This window comes from Pseudonaja textilis, chromosome 16 (assembly GCF_049901715.1).
Source record: "Pseudonaja textilis isolate UNSWEBS1 chromosome 16, rPseTex1.2, whole genome shotgun sequence".
Taxonomy (NCBI): domain Eukaryota; kingdom Metazoa; phylum Chordata; class Lepidosauria; order Squamata; family Elapidae; genus Pseudonaja; species Pseudonaja textilis.
The window spans coordinates 1959705-1976427 of record NC_142005.1 but is presented as its reverse complement, the minus strand read 5'-3'; the positions used below and the strand labels follow the sequence as shown (position 1 = coordinate 1976427).

The 16723-nt window shown below is 45.9% G+C and overlaps 2 protein-coding genes across 2 annotated transcripts; one reads left to right on the top strand and one right to left on the bottom strand.

The window, feature by feature from the left end:
* Positions 1-341: 341 nt before the first annotated feature.
* On the top strand, positions 342-5832 carry PFDN2 (prefoldin subunit 2). Its single transcript, XM_026717725.2, has 4 exons — positions 342-499; positions 2393-2481; positions 4023-4146; positions 5483-5832. The coding sequence occupies exons 1-4, from the start codon at positions 401-403 to the stop codon at positions 5660-5662; spliced, it is 492 nt and encodes a 163-aa protein (XP_026573510.1). The 5' UTR covers positions 342-400; the 3' UTR covers positions 5663-5832.
* A 2567-nt stretch (positions 5833-8399) lies between these two features.
* Positions 8400-15107, bottom strand: KLHDC9 (kelch domain containing 9). The gene is made up of 4 exons (XM_026717733.2): positions 14561-15107; positions 13226-13394; positions 10090-10288; positions 8400-8777 (listed from the first exon to the last, which is right to left on the bottom strand). The coding sequence occupies exons 1-4, from the start codon at positions 15067-15069 to the stop codon at positions 8611-8613; spliced, it is 1044 nt and encodes a 347-aa protein (XP_026573518.2). The 5' UTR covers positions 15070-15107; the 3' UTR covers positions 8400-8610.
* Positions 15108-16723: the final 1616 nt, after the last annotated feature.

Sequence of the window (16723 nt, the reverse complement as noted above, 5' to 3'; positions counted from 1 at the left end):
CTCTCCGTTTCCGCTTCCGCTCGCCTGATTTGAATAACGCTCATCCTTTGGCCGTTTTCCCCCCCAACCTCGCGGGCCGGTCACGTGATACTGGGGAGGGGAGGGGTCAGCCGCCGCCCTTAACAAAGATGGATGCCTCAAGCTGGTACCAGGCTGAAATAAACCGCCGAAGTTCGACTTTTTCCCCCGTCTGCGGGGGCGCCTTCCCTCTCTGATGCAAAATTTTGGTTTTCAACGCGGATGCTGCCATATTTCCTGGGGAAAAGAAGCGAGGAGAGGACGATTCCCGTGTCAAAGATGGCGGACGAAACGGCGTCAACGGCCGCTTCCGGTCCCGTTAGATAGAACCCGGGCAACCGGAAGTGGTGTTTCTTCCCAGCCCGGAGGGAGGAGGGCGAAGATGGCGGAGGAGAGCAAGAGTAAGAGCGGCCTGGCGGCGACTCCGGCGGGTCCTGCTAGCGGCGGAGGCGGGGCGGCGAAGCCCTTGACTCCCGAGCAGGTACCGCGTGGGGCGTCCCGGGAGCGGGAGCCAGCCGAGCGGCGGGCTCCTGGCCATGTGCAGAGCGCCCAGCCGAGCAGGAGGATGCGGTTGGATGCGGTTGCTACGGGCGACGGTGCTGCTTCTCTCCCCTGAGCATGTGCAGAGCGCCCTGAGCCCCCACCAGGCCTATAGCGGGGCTCTTAGAAGACATTTATTTATTTTATGTATTATTTATTATTCATTTTGATTTTTTTAAATTCACTATTAATTTATCTATAGCTGCCCCTCTCAGCCGAGGGGGTGGGGGAAGAGAGAGGAGAGAGAGTGTCCTCGACTTACAACCATTCGCTTAATGACCATTCCAAGTGGCAGTGGCCCTGGAAAAAAGGGCCTTGGGATCATTTGTCACCCTTACTACCGTTGCAGCCTCCCCCGTGGTCACGTGATCAAAATTTGGACATTTGGCCAACATCTATGACGGTCGCTCCCCCGAATCACGTGACCCTTTTGCGACCATCTGACGAGCAAAATCAGTGGGGAAGCCAGATTCACTTAACAACTGTGGCAAGAAAGGTCGTAAAACGGGGCAAAACTAACTTAACGACTGTCTCACTTAGCAACATAAATGTTGGGCTCATTTGTGGTTGTAAATCGAGGAATGCCTGTAGTTTTCTACCTGAAGGCAGAAAAGATCTAGTCTTCTACTGAGTCTGTTCTTTGAGGGAGGGGTTAGTCTTTAGGTTTAATTTTATTATTATTATTTTATTATATTATTTTTCATAATTTTCGTTTGTTTTTAATTTTATTTTTAAATTAAATGTCATGTGGTGGACATGTACTTATCCCAAGGACTGACTCCGCTGGAAGTTGGTGTCAATCAGCGCTAATGCAAAGCAAGCTTTAAAGATACATGCAAATGCAGACGTGGGTCTGGGCTCAATTTCACGTTTCAGGAGGTTGTGTTTCCCACATTATAGTGAGTTTACCAGTTACTAGAGCAGGGCAACTTTTAAGACTTGTGGACTTCAACTCCCAGAATTCGTCAGCCGGGGTAGCTTTCGTAGAATTCTGGGAATTAAGTCCACAAGTCTTAAAGTTGCCAAGATTGGACTTTGTCTCTGGTAGGTTTGAACTGGTTCTTAGCAGAATCCACATTCCACACGGAGAAGGTTCTGTTCCTTCAAACAACTATAAACATTAATCAAAGTCCATTCCTAAAACATTACAGAAAGACACACACACACACACATATCTCTCCTGGTCCCAACAGGGGCTTCTGATAAAAGTGGCCATGCTAAGCCATCCAGATTGATTCTGGAAAGTGACACAGGCAGTGTATATACATTTAATAAATAAAATGAAAGATACTGCAACACATTGTCGGAACCACCTTTCCGACTGTCATCAGTGAGGGAAGGGAGGGGAACAAGGGAGGAACCAATGGTTGCTGTATACTTTGATGATGGAAAATTGGGAGGGTGAGAATTGACAGTTGAAGAAGGACAGAGCACCCTGGAATCCGGCTCGAGCTGGCATCCTGGTGTCCTCTGGGCCATTTGCCCTGGGTGTGGAATTCCACCAGCCCAAAACACCTCAGAGTTTCTCATAACATCACTTCGCAAACTATTTGGGGGGAGGAGAGGAATCTGGAATATAGCAATAAGACTAAAGCGCTTCACAGTGCTTTCACAGCCCTCTCTAAGCGGTTTACAGAGTCAGCCTCTTGCCCCCAACAATCTGGGTCCCCATTTTACCCCACTCGGAAGGACAGAAGGCTGAGCCAACCTTGAGCCTGGTGGGATTCGAACTGCCAAATTGCAGTCGGTCAGTGGAAGTAGCCTGCACTACCGTGGCTCTTAGGAACTAACCGCGGTTCTAGTTCACCAACACGGGTGTAATTTTTCCTTCCAGGTGGTAGCAGGATTCAACCGCCTCCGCCAGGAGCAGAGAGGTCTTGCTTCAAAGGCGGCCGAGCTGGAGATGGAACTGAACGAACACAAGTATGTCCTGGCCACAAAAGGAAAGTGGGGATGGTCTTGATTCTTGGCAGGCGGTTGCAATTCACTTCGGGTAGCCCAGATCTACCCATTACAGGTAGTCCTTGAGTTACGACCACAGTAGAGCTCAAATTTCTGTCGCTAAAGCCTGACAAGTTGCTAAGTGAGCTTTGCCCCATTCGCAACCTTTCTTGCTGCCGTTGATAAGCGAATTGCTGCACTTGTTAACTTAGCAACACAGTTGTTAAGTGAATTTGACTTCAAAATTGTCTTGGCTTGTCAGGTCGCAAAAGGGGATCCCGTAACACTGCGACCGTCATTAAATGAGTCGGTTGCCCAGTGTCTCAATTTTGATCATGTGACCACGGGCAGGGGTGGGATTCAAAAATCCCAATAACCAGTACGCTGCCCGTTTGCTGGGTGGGCGTTGTTGAGGTAATTCCACATTAGGAGAATGAGCGTATACAGGGAGACGTATAGAGAGTAGTGTTTGAATAATACACAGCACACAGATACACTGTACAGTAAATGTAGGTTTTTACTGTCGATAAAGGTTTAAGCAAAGTTCTAAACAAGCGGTCCAAAGTCATTCACAGGTTAGTCAGTCAGCTTTCAGTCCAGGGATAATCCAATAACAAAGTCCAGTATCAAAAACAGTTCACTATCAGACTTACAGCAAATCCAAAAATATCAGTCAATTAGAAAAAAATGGAGGAAAGGCAATACTCTCCAACAGAAGGAAAAAGATACTCACTGAGACACACTCTGAGACTAAGACTAAGACTAAACAACCCAGGTTTCTGGCTCCATCTTATGGCCGTTTGAGAAACCACACCTAATTACAATTTTAGCATTCCCTTAAAGATACAGTTTTAAAAGGTTTATCCTGGTTTATATATTTTCAACCCAAATAGCTATTAGGTGACTTATATTCCTAACAGGCGTGGCCTACGAAAACATCCAGGAGCGCCATTTTTCTCCTTCCCCAGAGTCCGGAGGCTTCCCTCGGGCCTCTGGGAGGGAGAAAATGGCCGCCCCTGGGCTCCGGAGGCTCTCCTGAAGCCAGAAATAGGCCTGTTTCCAGACTTCTGGAACTTCCAGGAAGGCCATTTTTCGCCCTCCCAGAGCCTCTGTGTGGACTCTGCACTCACCTGCATCCAAAACGTGCCATGTGGAGATTCCTGGGAGGGGAGGTGCTGGGTAGGCGGGGCCAGCCGGTGGGTTCAACTACTGATTCAGCGAACCAGATGTAAATTTAATATCCGTTTCGCCCAAACCGTCCCGAACCAGCTGAATCCCAGCCCTGGCCACGGGGATGCTGCAATGGTCATAAGCATGAAAAACAGTAACTTTAAATGGTCCCTAAACAGTTGTAAGTCAAGGACTACCTGTATTCCAAATACGGCGCCACTGGGCAGCAATGAGGCTTCAACACGGAAGTCTAGCAAACCGATTGTCAGGTTCCTTGACTTTTAGATCCCTTCCTTGTGTTGGCCTTGCCTGGAAGTGCTGGAGTGGACTCACAATTTTCGTCTCCTCTGCAGGTTGGTCATTGAGACCCTCAGAGAGGTGGACCCGAGCCGGAAGTGCTTCCGCATGGTAGGGGGGGTGTTGGTGGAGCGCACCGTCAAGGAAGTCCTCCCAGCCCTGGAAAACAACAAGGAACAGGTAAACCAGAGTGGCTGGGTGGCAGGGTGGATGGCAGACAGCAGGAAAAACAACAACCCACAGATGAATAAGTCATGCTGTTTGGACATTGGGTAGCCTCTCCAACTCTCAGCAAATCCACAAGCGTCTCTTTGACATCTTTCATGAAGGCTTGGACTAGCTTTATTGTCACTTAGACTATTTTGAATGTCCACTAATCGGCATACATTCACATGAAATTTCATTGCATAACGGCTCTCAAAGGATCACCCCCTCAAATATACACTACATAAACATGACAAGATAAATCAATAAATACAAAATTATGCATCTACCCAGGGATATTATAATTATATGACACAGGTTGTCTCTGACACGACTTACAACGGAGCCCCAAATTTCCATCGCTGAGCATGGCGGTGGTTATGTGAGTCGTGTCCCCTTTGATGATACTTTTTTTTGCCACAGTTGTGACGCGAATCACTATAGTGAGTTGTGCCCTGCAATTTGGAGAGGAGCAAACCCCAAGGGGAAGAGTGCCATTTGACCCCGGTTCTCTCCCAGCCTTGCCAATTTTTCACCACCAGCCTTCATTAATTTTCTTGCATGAATAACAGATCCCAGCCTCCCAATTCAGTTCACGTTGGACATAATTCCATGTTAACTGCATGACATTATTTTTGTGAGCCTGGATCCGACCAATTAGACATGCCTGCCTCTTCAAGGACGGTGAAAAGAGAGCCTGCATTCCTTCCTTCCTTCATTCCTTCCTTCCTTGTTCCTTCCTAATTCCTTCCTCCCTCCCTCCCTCCCTCCCTCCTTCCTTCCTTCCTTTCTAATTCCTTCCTTCCTCCTCCCTCCCATTCTCCTTCCTTCCTAATTCCTTCCTTGTTCCTTCCTAATTCCTTCCTCCCTCCCTTCCTTCCTAATTCCTTCCTCCCTCCCTCCCTCCCTCCCTCCTTCCTTCCTTCCTTCCTTCCTTCCTTCCCTGTTCCTTCCTAATTTCTTCCTTGCTTCCTTGTTCCTAATTCCTTCCTTTCTTCCTTGTTCCTTCCTAATTCCTTCCTCCCTCCCTCCTTCCTAATTCCTTCCTCCCTCCCTTCTTCCTTGTTCCTTCTTCCCTTCCTTCCTTCTCTATTATTTTTAATAAATAATCCAAGGCGTTGAATATACTTAATCCTCCCTCCCTCCCTCCTATTTTCCCTCCAATGATAACCACCCTGGGAGGTGAGCTGGTCTGAGAGAGGGTGACCGGCCCAGGGTCCTCCAGCCCGATTTCGTGGCTAAGGCGGGACTTGACCCTCCAGCCGCCCCCATTGGCTGCCTCTTGTCGCCTCTTCCCTTTGCCCTCCTGCAGATCAACAAGATCATCGAGACCCTGAGCCAGCAGCTGCAGACCAAAGGCCGGGAGCTGAACGAGTTCCGCGAGAAGCACAACATCCGCCTGATGGGCGAGGAAGAGCAGAGGCCGGCGGCCAAAGAGAGCCCGGAGGGGGCGGCTGCCAAATCCAGTTCCGCTGGGGTCCTGGTCTCTTAAAAAAAGAGGAGTGGACTTGTATGGAAGGGCTTGACCCCACCCTCCCTCAGCCCACAGTTGCCGCTTTGGATCTCAAGAGACACCCCCCCCCCACCCCCGTTATCACTATGGATATGTTATAGGGTCATCTCCTCTGTGTTTTGTTAAATAAATGTTGGTTTGTTGTGAAATTTAGGCAAGAATGCCAAGTTTATAGCAGGAGGGTGAGGTGCGTCTGTGTCCAGGGCTGTGTTTTTGGTTTTGTTTTTTTTTCAACTTTGAAGATATGTAGACTTCCAACTCCCAGAATTCCCCACCCAGCAATTCCCTGGCGATAACGCATTCCTTTTGACGTCCGTCCCCACTGTAGACCTGCTTCCTCTCTTGTGATCCCTTTCCCTGCAACCTCTCCGTTCTAAGGATTGAGAGACAGAAAACGGGCGTGGCTGGCTGTGGAATTCCTGGGCTTGGAGCCGAGAAACATAATGAGATAAGAGACGCCACTCCAGCTGAAGGCACATTTTGGTTCCTTGACTTTTAACAGTGGAGAAATGAGGACGGTTGCTAGGGGTGAAATTCTCCGCGGGGTGTGCGGAGCTTCGTTTTTCTCACACGGGAAGTGCCCTCGCCGGCAAAATATGCAAGGCAGTTGTTGTCCTGGGGGGTATTGGTTTGGGAAAGCCATGGCCCAAAGTCCCGCCAAGACAAATCCCACCACAGAAGGAATTTTGAAAAAAATATTCAGGATTGTTTCATTTCGTAATTTGGAATAAGAATGGGCAACGTTTATTCAGCCCTTTTGAAAAATGAAAAAACAACAACAACAACCATGCTTGGTTTGTCAGGTAACACATTTTTAGAGTGAGCGAGGCGACTATTTCAACTCCAGAAATGTGTTTTTCCTCTCTTGTCCCAACTGGGGGAAGTTGACCGACACTTCCCATCCTCCCCACACCATGCAGCAGGAAAATGGTCTAATTTTTTTAAAAAAATGAGAACGGGAGAAATGTTTTCATTCCCTCTCTTGAAACGCCCTTTTCTACAAAACTTAACATTCACCTGAAAATATATTTGCTTTAGTTCATACATTAAAAGCCACTACAGGTAGTCCTCAACTTATGACCATAAGTGAGCTCAAAACTTCCAACAGTGGTTAGTGAATTTAGCCCCATTTTACAAGCTTCCTTGCCACAGTTGTTCCTGTTAACTGTTATGTTAGCAACACGGTCGTTAAGTGAATCGGGCTCCCCCATTGACTTTGTCAGAAGGTCGCGAAAGGGAATCACATGACCCTGGGACACTACCACCGTCGTAAATATGAGTCGGTCGCCAAGCAGCTGAATTTTGATCACGTGACTAGGAGAACGCTACAATGGTTGTAAGTGTGAAAAATGGTCAGTCACGTTTTTCAGGGCCATTGTAACTGAGGGATCACTAAATGAATGATTGTTAAGTTGAGGACAACCTGTATGTGGTTGATCTGATCAAACCTTTAATGCAAGGGTCTTGTGATGACCCGGCATATGGCACAAAGGCAACACAGATAATAACTCTTTAATGGGTCCAACTTTTCCCCCAATGTTCAGGTTACCTCCTGACTGGAGAAAAACTCCAAGGAACAGCCTTTGACCTCAGAAAATTAAGTCCAAAACATGAGCAACACAAACTGTAACTTAAAGTCCAAACAAGCTAAACTGATGTAATTAGTTTGGCAGGGCAGGAGCAAGAATTCCAGACGTGAAGGCACGGCAAAACTCATGGTTGGGAAGATGCCAGGAACACATAAGCCATGACGATAAAAGATAAATTCATGTTTGCTCCCAACAGCCTGCTGCACGCAGCCTTGCCTCTCATCAGATCTCTTCCCAGCTGTGGCTAATGAAGGGAATCAGGGCCCTTTCCTCCCCTGTAAGCCACACAACCCATGTTGCTCCCTTCTCCATTCCTCCCTGCATGCCCTAGGATGAAGAGGGGTGGGCCTGGTACTTCCTCTGAACTCCCTCTCCCTTGTTCTACCTCTTCCCTGCTCTGCCCAGCTGGACTTTGCCCTTCCTCAGCCTCCTCCACAGCCAATGGAGCCACACTCCCGCTCCCTGTCAGCTCTTCGGCTTCCTCCTCGGATTCAGACTCTGACGGGCATGACAGGTCTTCAAACTTGGCAACTTTAAGACTTGTGGACTTCAACTCCCAGAATTCCTGAGCTAACATGACTGGAAGAGGAGGAGGAATTCTGGAAGTTGAAGTCCACAAGTCTTAAAGTTGCCAAGTTTGAAGACCCCTCCTTTAATGGGACCAGAATTGTTAATAAATAAGTTGATGATTCCACTTTTTGCAATAGTGGTGAATGTCTATAGCTCGGATGTAGGATCAAGGTGAAGGTTCATTCTCTGAGCTTGTTGGATTCTGAGCGTTTCTTTACCAGGCAAGGTAACAACGTCTTCAGCGGAGTTTACACCAGACCGGCATCCCCATCCACTGAAGATGTTACCTCGCCTGGTAATGAAACGTTCAGAATCCAACCCACAAGCATGGAGAAGGAACCTTCACCCTCGTTCCACTTTAAAAAAAAAAAAGATTTTGTTTTAAACCAGAGGTCCCCAAACTTGGCAACTTTAAGACTTGTGGACTTCAACCCCCAGAATTCTCCAGCTAGCTATCAGATCAAAACCAGACTTCTTCTGAGAAAGGTTGCAACAACGGAGGAAGTCAACTTTTACTTGCAAACTGGGCAAAACTTTTATTCATAAACAGGGAACACACCTCAAATTTAAGGAGGTGACTTCTTGCTGGCATTTTCCGTGTACGTCGGATTGTTTGTTTCTGTGCCTCAAGAGCTGGCGTCTTTCTGACCTGCTTGAGTGCATTTACTCCATCGAAGTGGGCTGACTCTCCAGAGCCAAAAAGAAACTCCAGGGGTGGTGGAAGAAGCATTTGGCAGTCCCCTTTGGCAAGTAAAAATCCCTCGAATTTCATGGCAAGATCCTTAAACTGCAGATCTCTGGGCAAGGGGTCTTCCCATCGGCACCAAACCCACCCACCAGGTACAGCTTGTCGTTCCAGAGGCACGTTCGGTGGCCGCATCTCTTCTGCGCGTGGCTTGAAGAAGGAAAGCGGAACCAGCTGGCTGGCGACGCCCCTGCAAGAGTGAAACAAATTCTCCTAAATCCTTGATGTAACGACCATTTGCTTAGCAATTGTTCAAAATTACAACAGCCCAGGCCGGCCTTCGCACTTAGCGATCGTTGCAGTGTTCCCCTCACTGACATGACTGCTGTGAAAGACCCAAAGGGGCGTGGCACAAAGGCAACACAGTCAAATAAGCAAGAAGAGTCCCTTTATTATCTCCAAATTTGCCCGCAATGTCCAGGTTACCTTTGGCTGGAGAAAAAACTCCCAGGAACAGCCTTTAACTGTAGAAAATTCAGTCCAAAACAAGGTACATATAAACCAATTAAAAATCCAAACAAATCAAGCTGAAGTAATTAGCTTGACAGGGCAGGAGAAGAAATTTCAGACTTGAAAGCATAGCGAAACTCATACAGTTGGGAAGATGCTGTTTGATTTCATTGTACAAGGTGTAATGACAATAAAGTAAACTAAACTAAGATGCCAGGAACACAGATAAGCCACAACAATACAAGATAAATTCATGTTTGCTCCCAACAACTTACTGTGCGCAAACTCCCTTTTTGAACACTGTGTTCCCAACTGCAGCTAATGAAGGGAATCAGGGCCCTTTCCTCCCCCATAAGCCATGCAACTCGTGTTGCTCCCTTCTCTGTTCTTTCCTACGTGCCCTAGGATGAAGAGCGGGGTGGTAGCCTGAGTCTTTCTCCAAACTCCCTCTCCCTTGCTCTACCTCTCTCCTGCTCTGCCCAGCCGGACTTTGCCCTTCCCCAGTTTCCTCCACAGCCAAGGAAGCTACACTCCCTGTCAGCTGTTCAGCTTCTCCCTCTGAGTCAGATTCCAACAGGGGCATGACAATTGCAAGTCACGCACTTGGCAACTATTGTGCATTTATCACAAGCCGAGCACCCCTTGGCAAATGCAGGTTCCAATCTCGGATGGCCAGGCTGCTAATTGCAGTTTCCTGAGTTGAAGTGAGCTCTTTTGAACCTCAGTTTCCCCTGAGGCCCCAGGGAAGCCTTCTGGGAGCATAAACGCCCCTCCCCCGGAGGCTCCCCTGAGGCCCAGAAGGTCCAAAAATGGGGGGGGGGGATGCTGCAAAAGAAGAAGCCACTCCCAGCCAATCACATGGCCCCACCCACAGAACCGGTTGCTACAAAATTTGAATCCCACCCCTGTGTCAATCCCACAAGTTTTTCCAAACTGGACCACTTTTAAGACTTGTGGACTTTCAACGCCAGCCAGCATTTAAGTCCTCAAGCTTTTAAAGTTTGGAGGCCTCCGGGATAGAAGAAGAGAGAAGATTTTGGAAGAACTCTTACTGGCGTCGTAGATGTAAAGATCGTTGCAGATGGCATCTCGGCCCCTCGCCAGGGTCTCTCCCCCAAAGATGACCGCAAAGGGCGCAACCACCGTGCAGGAATGGTGCCGTAGGCCTTTGGGGCCTTGCTGGGACCCCTTTTCAGTGCCCACCAAGCGAGAGAGCTGCTCCGTCAGCTCCGGGGCCTGGGTGGACTCCACCTGTGGGAGGAAAGGCAGAGACGGTTTGGCTTGGCTTGGCCTGACCTTAAGAATGCTGCCCCTTTTAAGATGGCGCTAGATTTGGCGAAATGGGAAAATTTACAGCTGTCATTAATAGGGAGAATATCAACAATCAAGATGAATATATTACCCAAAATTTTATATTTGTTTCAAACAATACCAATTAGGCTTGGGAAAGACTACTTTGAAGATTTAAATAAAATTGTGTTGAAATATATATATGGCAAGGTAAGAAAGCGAGAATAAAGTTAAAACTTTTTTGCAAGATGCTAGAATAAGAGGAAGATTTGGTTTGCCTAATTGGGAGTTGTACTACCAAGCTACAAATTTGATGTGGGTTAAGGCATGGATAACATTAAGAAATACTAGATTGTTGACATTAGAAGGACATGATCTGTTGTTGGGGTGGCATGCTTTTTTATGATATAAAGGAACTAAAACACAGGGGTACTTTAGAAGTCATTATATACGGGAGTCTCTGTGGTTAAACTGGGAGAAGATTAAAAGACAATGTTATTTGATAATACCAGTCTGGCTATCGACTATTGAAGCATTTTTTTATCCTGTAATATACAAAAAGGAACAAACAGTTAGATATGGTGAAATATTGAATGAAAAGGGTGAACTCAAATCTATACAAAAACTAGAGGAACAAAGTATAAAGATGAATTGGTTTTCATATGCGCAAATACATTCAAGGTATGATAAAGATTCTAAAACAGAAGGTTTCTATGATAAACTGACTGACTTAGATAAGATTTTGACAGGTACTGATGAAAAGGTGATTAAAACATTGTATGGATATTTATTAGAAATTAAACCAGAAGAAGAACAAGTTAAAGAAACTATGATTGCTTGGAGGAAGAATTTTGCATATGGGATTGATCTAGAGAAATGGCAAAAATTGTGGTCTCAAAATTATAAAATGACAATGTCAACAGCATATAAAGAAAATTTGTATAAGATGTTTTACAGGTGGCATTTCCCCCCGGCAAGAATAGCAAGAATGTTCAAGAATAAATCCGAAAAATGTTGGAAATGTCATCAGACACCTGGCTCATATTACCATATGTGGTGGACTTGTGCGGATGCTAAAAAATACTGGACTAAAATCCACATGTGGTTGGAAAAAATGACAAAAAAACATATAGATTTGAAACCGGAGATATTTTTATTGGGAATTTTACCTGAAATATATAGTGAAGACTTGAAATACTTGATTGTAAATGTATTAACAGCAGCTAGGGTTGTATTTGCTAAAAATCTGGAAAAATGGTAAAATACCATCACAGGAGGAAATCATTAAGAAAATATTGGAATGAGTAGATTGACATTTGAAATTAGAGAACAAGAGGATAAACAATTTTATAAAATTTGGGATCTATTCTATCAATGGTTAGACAATAAAATATAGTAATGAAATATGTAGACTTTTACAAAATAATAAATATATAAAGATGTATTCTTTTCTTATTATATCTACAAAATGATTCTAGGATAGATCTGGGATGATAATACGAATTGACATAAAACAAATTAAGTAAAATATGATCATTTTGTAAAACATGAATGAATAAAAGTATAGTCAAATGATTGATTAATAATGATATTAATGTATTTAATATTTGATTGAAAATACGAGATTATATACAATGGAATTATAATTGAAGACTATGAAATGGAAGCACAAAACAATTTGTAAACCAACCAACACACTGTATGAACACATATGGAAGATGACTTGTTGTTCTTATGTTTTGTTTGTTTATGTTTGTTTTAAAAACCAATAAAAAAATTTTTTTTAAAAAAGAATGCTGCCTCTTTTGATTGACTTCTCTTGAACCAATTTAACCTTATTATGCATACATGCAGCTGTGAGCGCTGCTGCCCGGGGAATCCTTGGAATTGGAGTCCATCTTCAAGCGCCAAGGCTGAGAAACACTGCCTTAGAGCCCGGGTTAGCATGCTAAAAATATTTTTGGAGGAGCCCTATGGATTTCCTCCTTACTAGCAAGATTTTTAGTGGAGGTCATAGAGCAATAGCAATAGACTTAATATACTGCTCCATAGTGCTTTTACGGTCCTCTCTAAGGGGTTTTACAGAGTCAGCCTCTTGCCCCCAACAATTTGGGTCCTTATTTTACCCACCTCGGAAGGACGGAAGGCTGAGTCAACCTTGAGCCTGGTGAGATTTGAACTGTTGGCAGTGGGCAGAGTTAGCCTGCAATACTGCATTCTAATCACCAGGAAGGAGGGAGGGAGGGAGGAAAGGAAGGAAGGAAGGAAGGAAGGAAGGAAGGAAGGAAGGAAGGAAGGAAGGAAGGAAGGAAGGGCAATAGCATTTAGACTGATATTCCGCTTCACAGTGCTTTCCAGCTCCCTCTAAGCGGTGTACAGAATCAGCCTCTTGCCCCCAACCATCTGGCTCCTCATTTGATCCACCTCGGAAGGACGGAAGGCTGAGTCAAGCTTGAGCCTGGTGGGATTTGAACTGCCAAATTGTAGGCAGCTGGCTGCAGAACTAGCGTGCAGTACTGTGCACTGACCACTGCGCCACCACAGCTCCTGTTTCATGTCCTTCTCACAATTTAGACCCCCTGCTCATCAAACGGCTCAGTGCACCCTCTTCTGCTTTCTGAATTACTGTGTAATTTTGGCCTCCCAAAAGAGGACAGGAAAGGTGGCAAGGGACAGAGAAACACCCCCCATCCCAAGACTTTAGCCTAGGCGGACCCTAAGGGGTGGGAACCATTTCCACTGGGGTCTTGGCTTTCTCAGTCTTTGTCCGGAATGACACAGGGTCTCCTGCTTGAGCAGGGGGCTGGACTAGAAGACCTCCAGGGTCCCTTCCAACTCTGTTATTCTGTGTTCTTTTGAGCTACCAGTCTGTAGTCCACAAACTGGCATCTGACTCACGTGGAGCTTTCCTTTGCTCCAATGTCCGGCCACATCGCACTCTGCAGAATCGCACCCTCCAAAGACCAAGAGTTTGTAGCCGCTGCTCTTTCCGAGTGGGCCATAATCCTGTAGCAGCATGGCAGAGTGGCCAGCTCTGGAAGCTGTCCGTGATTCCTCTTCTTTGTACCTTGGAGGAAGAGAAGGAAGGAAGGAAGGAAGGAAGGAAGGAAGGAAGGAAGGAAGGAAGGAGGAAGGAAGGGGAGGAGGAGGAGGAGGAGAAGGAGGAAGAAGAAGAGAAAGAACAGGGAGAAGAAGAAGGAGGAAGAGAAGGGAGGAGGAGGAAGAGAAAGAACAGGGAGAAGGAGGAAGAGAAGGAAGGAGGAGGAGGAGAAGGAGGACAAGGAAGAAGAAGAAGAACAGGGAGAAGAAGAAGGAGGAAGAGAAGGAAGGAGGAGAGGGAGAAGGAGGAAGAGAAGGAAGGAGGAGGAGGAGGAGAAGGAGGAAGAAGAAGAAGAACAGGGAGAAGAAGAAAGAGGGAGGAGGAAGAGGAGGAGGAAGAACAGGGAGAAGAAGGAGGAAGAGAAGGAAGGAGGAGGAGGAGGAGAAGGAGGAAGAAGAGAAAGAACAGGGAGAAGAAGGAGGAAGAGAAGGAAGGAGGAGAGAGAAGGAGAAGGCAAAGATTTTGATTTTCAGTGGATCGGGTTCTTCTGCCTGCTTTTAAAATACCATTTTTGGTTCTGCTAAGAATAAGCTTTGACCCAAACGTAAGTGTCCTTTAAACAATGCAAAATGCGAACGTATCATCTACAATTGCATAATCGCATTCGCATTTTGTGTTCCTTATCTACTGATACCCTTAGCTTGTGCTCAATCAAAACGCACAATGTCTTTACAAGTGCATTGTATGCAGTGGCTTGCTTTGGTTTACCACGTTGAGAAACACTGTCATACATCAGGGGTGTCAAACTCAAGGCCCGCAGGCCGAATCCGGCCTGCAGAGAACTTAGATAAGGAAGGAAGGAAGGAAGGAAGGAAGGTAGGTTATAATGAGAGTGAGGGAGGTCTGAGGCAGGGCAAGCTGGCTGAGGAATTCTGGGAGTTGAAGTCCACAAGTCTTACAAGTTGCTAAGGTTCGAGACCCCTGGTCTGAGGGAAGTCCTGCCTTAGAACTTGGCCACCGCAGGTGCCCCCAACATGAGTGACATTGAGCTGGCTATCTCCACCTACCCCCTACCCCCGAGGTCAAGCACAACCCTGATGCGGCCCTCCATGAAATCAAGTTTGACACCCCCGTCGTAGATGCACCGAGCCCTCATCTCCATTGGCCATGCCAGGCCCTGAGTGGGACCTTACCAGTAGGTCTTGCTGCTCAGCTGCAGGTGCAATGTGAAGATGCTGGCATAACGCCGCTGGGTGCGCAGGCCACCTTCCCGGCCCACCACAAGCAACTCATGGTCCGTCAGCTTGGTGCAAGTATGGCTGCTTAGCCCCACGGGGGTCTCGGATGTCCTGGCTGACCAGCCTTCCCACTGCTTCTGCTCCACATCGAAACTGCAGACGTCGGAGACCCTGCGGGATCCATCCCACCCACCCACCACACAGAGCCAGCGGTCGCCCAGCACCACCGCCTCGTGGTGACTGCGGCGGTAGCCATGTTCCGGAGCCAGCGGACGCACTGCCTGGGCGGCCGGGTCGAAGGCCACCACGTCTCCCAGGGGCGGCTCCTGAGTGTCCTGGGTTTTCAGCCCCCCAAAGAGCAGGAGCTTTCCTTGCGCCACGTTGCAGGAATGGAAGCCTCGAGCCGAGAGGTCACTGCGGACCACCGGCTCCCATTCCCAGCGGCTTCCACCTGAGGAGGACATTTCGGTTTTCTTCAAGGGATTTGGGACTAGGCCAGATGAAGTCTGGAGAGGATGAGATGGAAAATGGGCGTCACTCAGGAAAGCCCAGGAATTCTGGCACAAAATTCAAAGTTGGTTAGAAGAAATGGGTAGCGGAAATTTTGAGTAGTTGGGAGAACCCGTGGCAAATACCACCTCTGACTGGCCCCGCCAACCCCGTCTGTTCTCTGCCTCCCATTGAGTCCCAGCTGATCAGCTGGCTCTTCTTTTGTAGCCCTGCACAAATTCCCGACAAAACCGAGATAAACTTAAAAGATACGGACCTGCGCCAAAACGAATAAACTAACATTGGAAAAAAAAGGACGAGAGTGAATACTATAAAATATGAGACAAATTTTTACCAACGGTGGGGAGAAAGGAAGGAATTAAAATTAAAATAAGATAAGGATGTTAAGGTAGTAGATTAGAAATATGGAAAATTGTTGTAATGTATAAATGTTTTTATCATGTAAATTTGTATTATATGCTATCCACCATAGATACGTATGACAAATAGGTTTGTCAGGACAATTTCACCACGTTCATTGTTTTTAATGTTTTTGTTCAATACAACATTTAAAAAAGAAAATAAAAGAAAATGGGAGTCACTCAGGAGTTCTGGTACAAAATTTGGACATGGTTAGAGGGAATGATGAGGCTAAAAATCTGTTGCAAACCAGAGATTATTCTTACTGGGAATGACGGAAGAGAAATTTAGCAAAGCTGATACCTATTTAATTATACATGTAACCACGGCAGCAAGAATGATATTCGCCCAAAAATTGGAAAGCAAGTGAAATTCCTAATGACGGTGTTATGATTGATACTACAATGCACCGAAATGGATAGGTTGACATTAGAATTGAAGGTCCAAGATGAATCAGAATACCGCAAAACATGGAATCAATTTTACTTCTGGAGGGACATGAAAGGGAATTCATAAAATTGAGATAAGAACCTAATAGGTGAAATAGGGAAGAGGTGAAGGACCTTATAATTGAGGAATAATGAGAAAGATTTTAAAAAAACTACAAAGATTAAATGTATATAGGTAAACAAATGTATATAATTGTACATTATTATACATTTTTCTAAATGCAAAATGTACTGACAGAAATGTATGTCAAAGAAGACCACCATGTTCAATGCTTTTAATGCTTATACTCAAGAAAATGTATTAATTGAAAAAAGAAAGAAAGAAAGAAAGAAAGAAAGAAAGAAAGAAAGAAAGAAAGAAAGAAAGAAAGAAAGAAAGAAAGAAAGAAAGAAAGAAAGAAAGAAAGAAAGAAAGAAAGAAAAAGGGTACCACCATATTGGAGCACAACAGCAAACTTCCATTAGAAGGGCAGTGTCAGATCCTTGTATCTGCCATTCTTCGATGGAAGAAGGTGATACAACTAATCCTTTTTGATGTAACCTGTATTATCCTAATTCTTGTATTGAATCTGTATAATTTGCACACGATATACAACTGGGGACTGGAGCCCAGAGGCCTGGAAACTTGTCACCTCTTGGAGAGACAGCAATCCTGGGAAACTTTTCTCAACTACATTCCCAGAAAAAATAAAGGGGGAAAATTAACACGTTGCTTCTTTGTACTGATGAAATCCACACCAGACTAATCGGGGTGGGGGGT

Bases quoted from the DNA above. Each gene is read 5' to 3' on its own strand.
- PFDN2 (XM_026717725.2), top strand. From the start codon at position 401: ATGGCGGAGGAGAGCAAGAGTAAGAGCGGCCTGGCGGCGACTCCGGCG. The intron at 2,482-4,022 runs GTATGTCCTGGC...TCTCCTCTGCAG, and splicing joins ATGGAACTGAACGAACACAA to GTTGGTCATTGAGACCCTCA. The intron at 4,147-5,482 runs GTAAACCAGAGT...GCCCTCCTGCAG, and splicing joins TGGAAAACAACAAGGAACAG to ATCAACAAGATCATCGAGAC.
- KLHDC9 (XM_026717733.2), bottom strand. From the start codon at position 15,069: ATGTCCTCCTCAGGTGGAAGCCGCTGGGAATGGGAGCCGGTGGTCCGC. The intron at 13,395-14,560 runs GTAAGGTCCCAC...TCTTCCTCCAAG, and splicing joins CTGAGCAGCAAGACCTACTG to GTACAAAGAAGAGGAATCAC. The intron at 10,289-13,225 runs GTGAGTCAGATG...TTCCTCCCACAG, and splicing joins GGAGCAAAGGAAAGCTCCAC to GTGGAGTCCACCCAGGCCCC.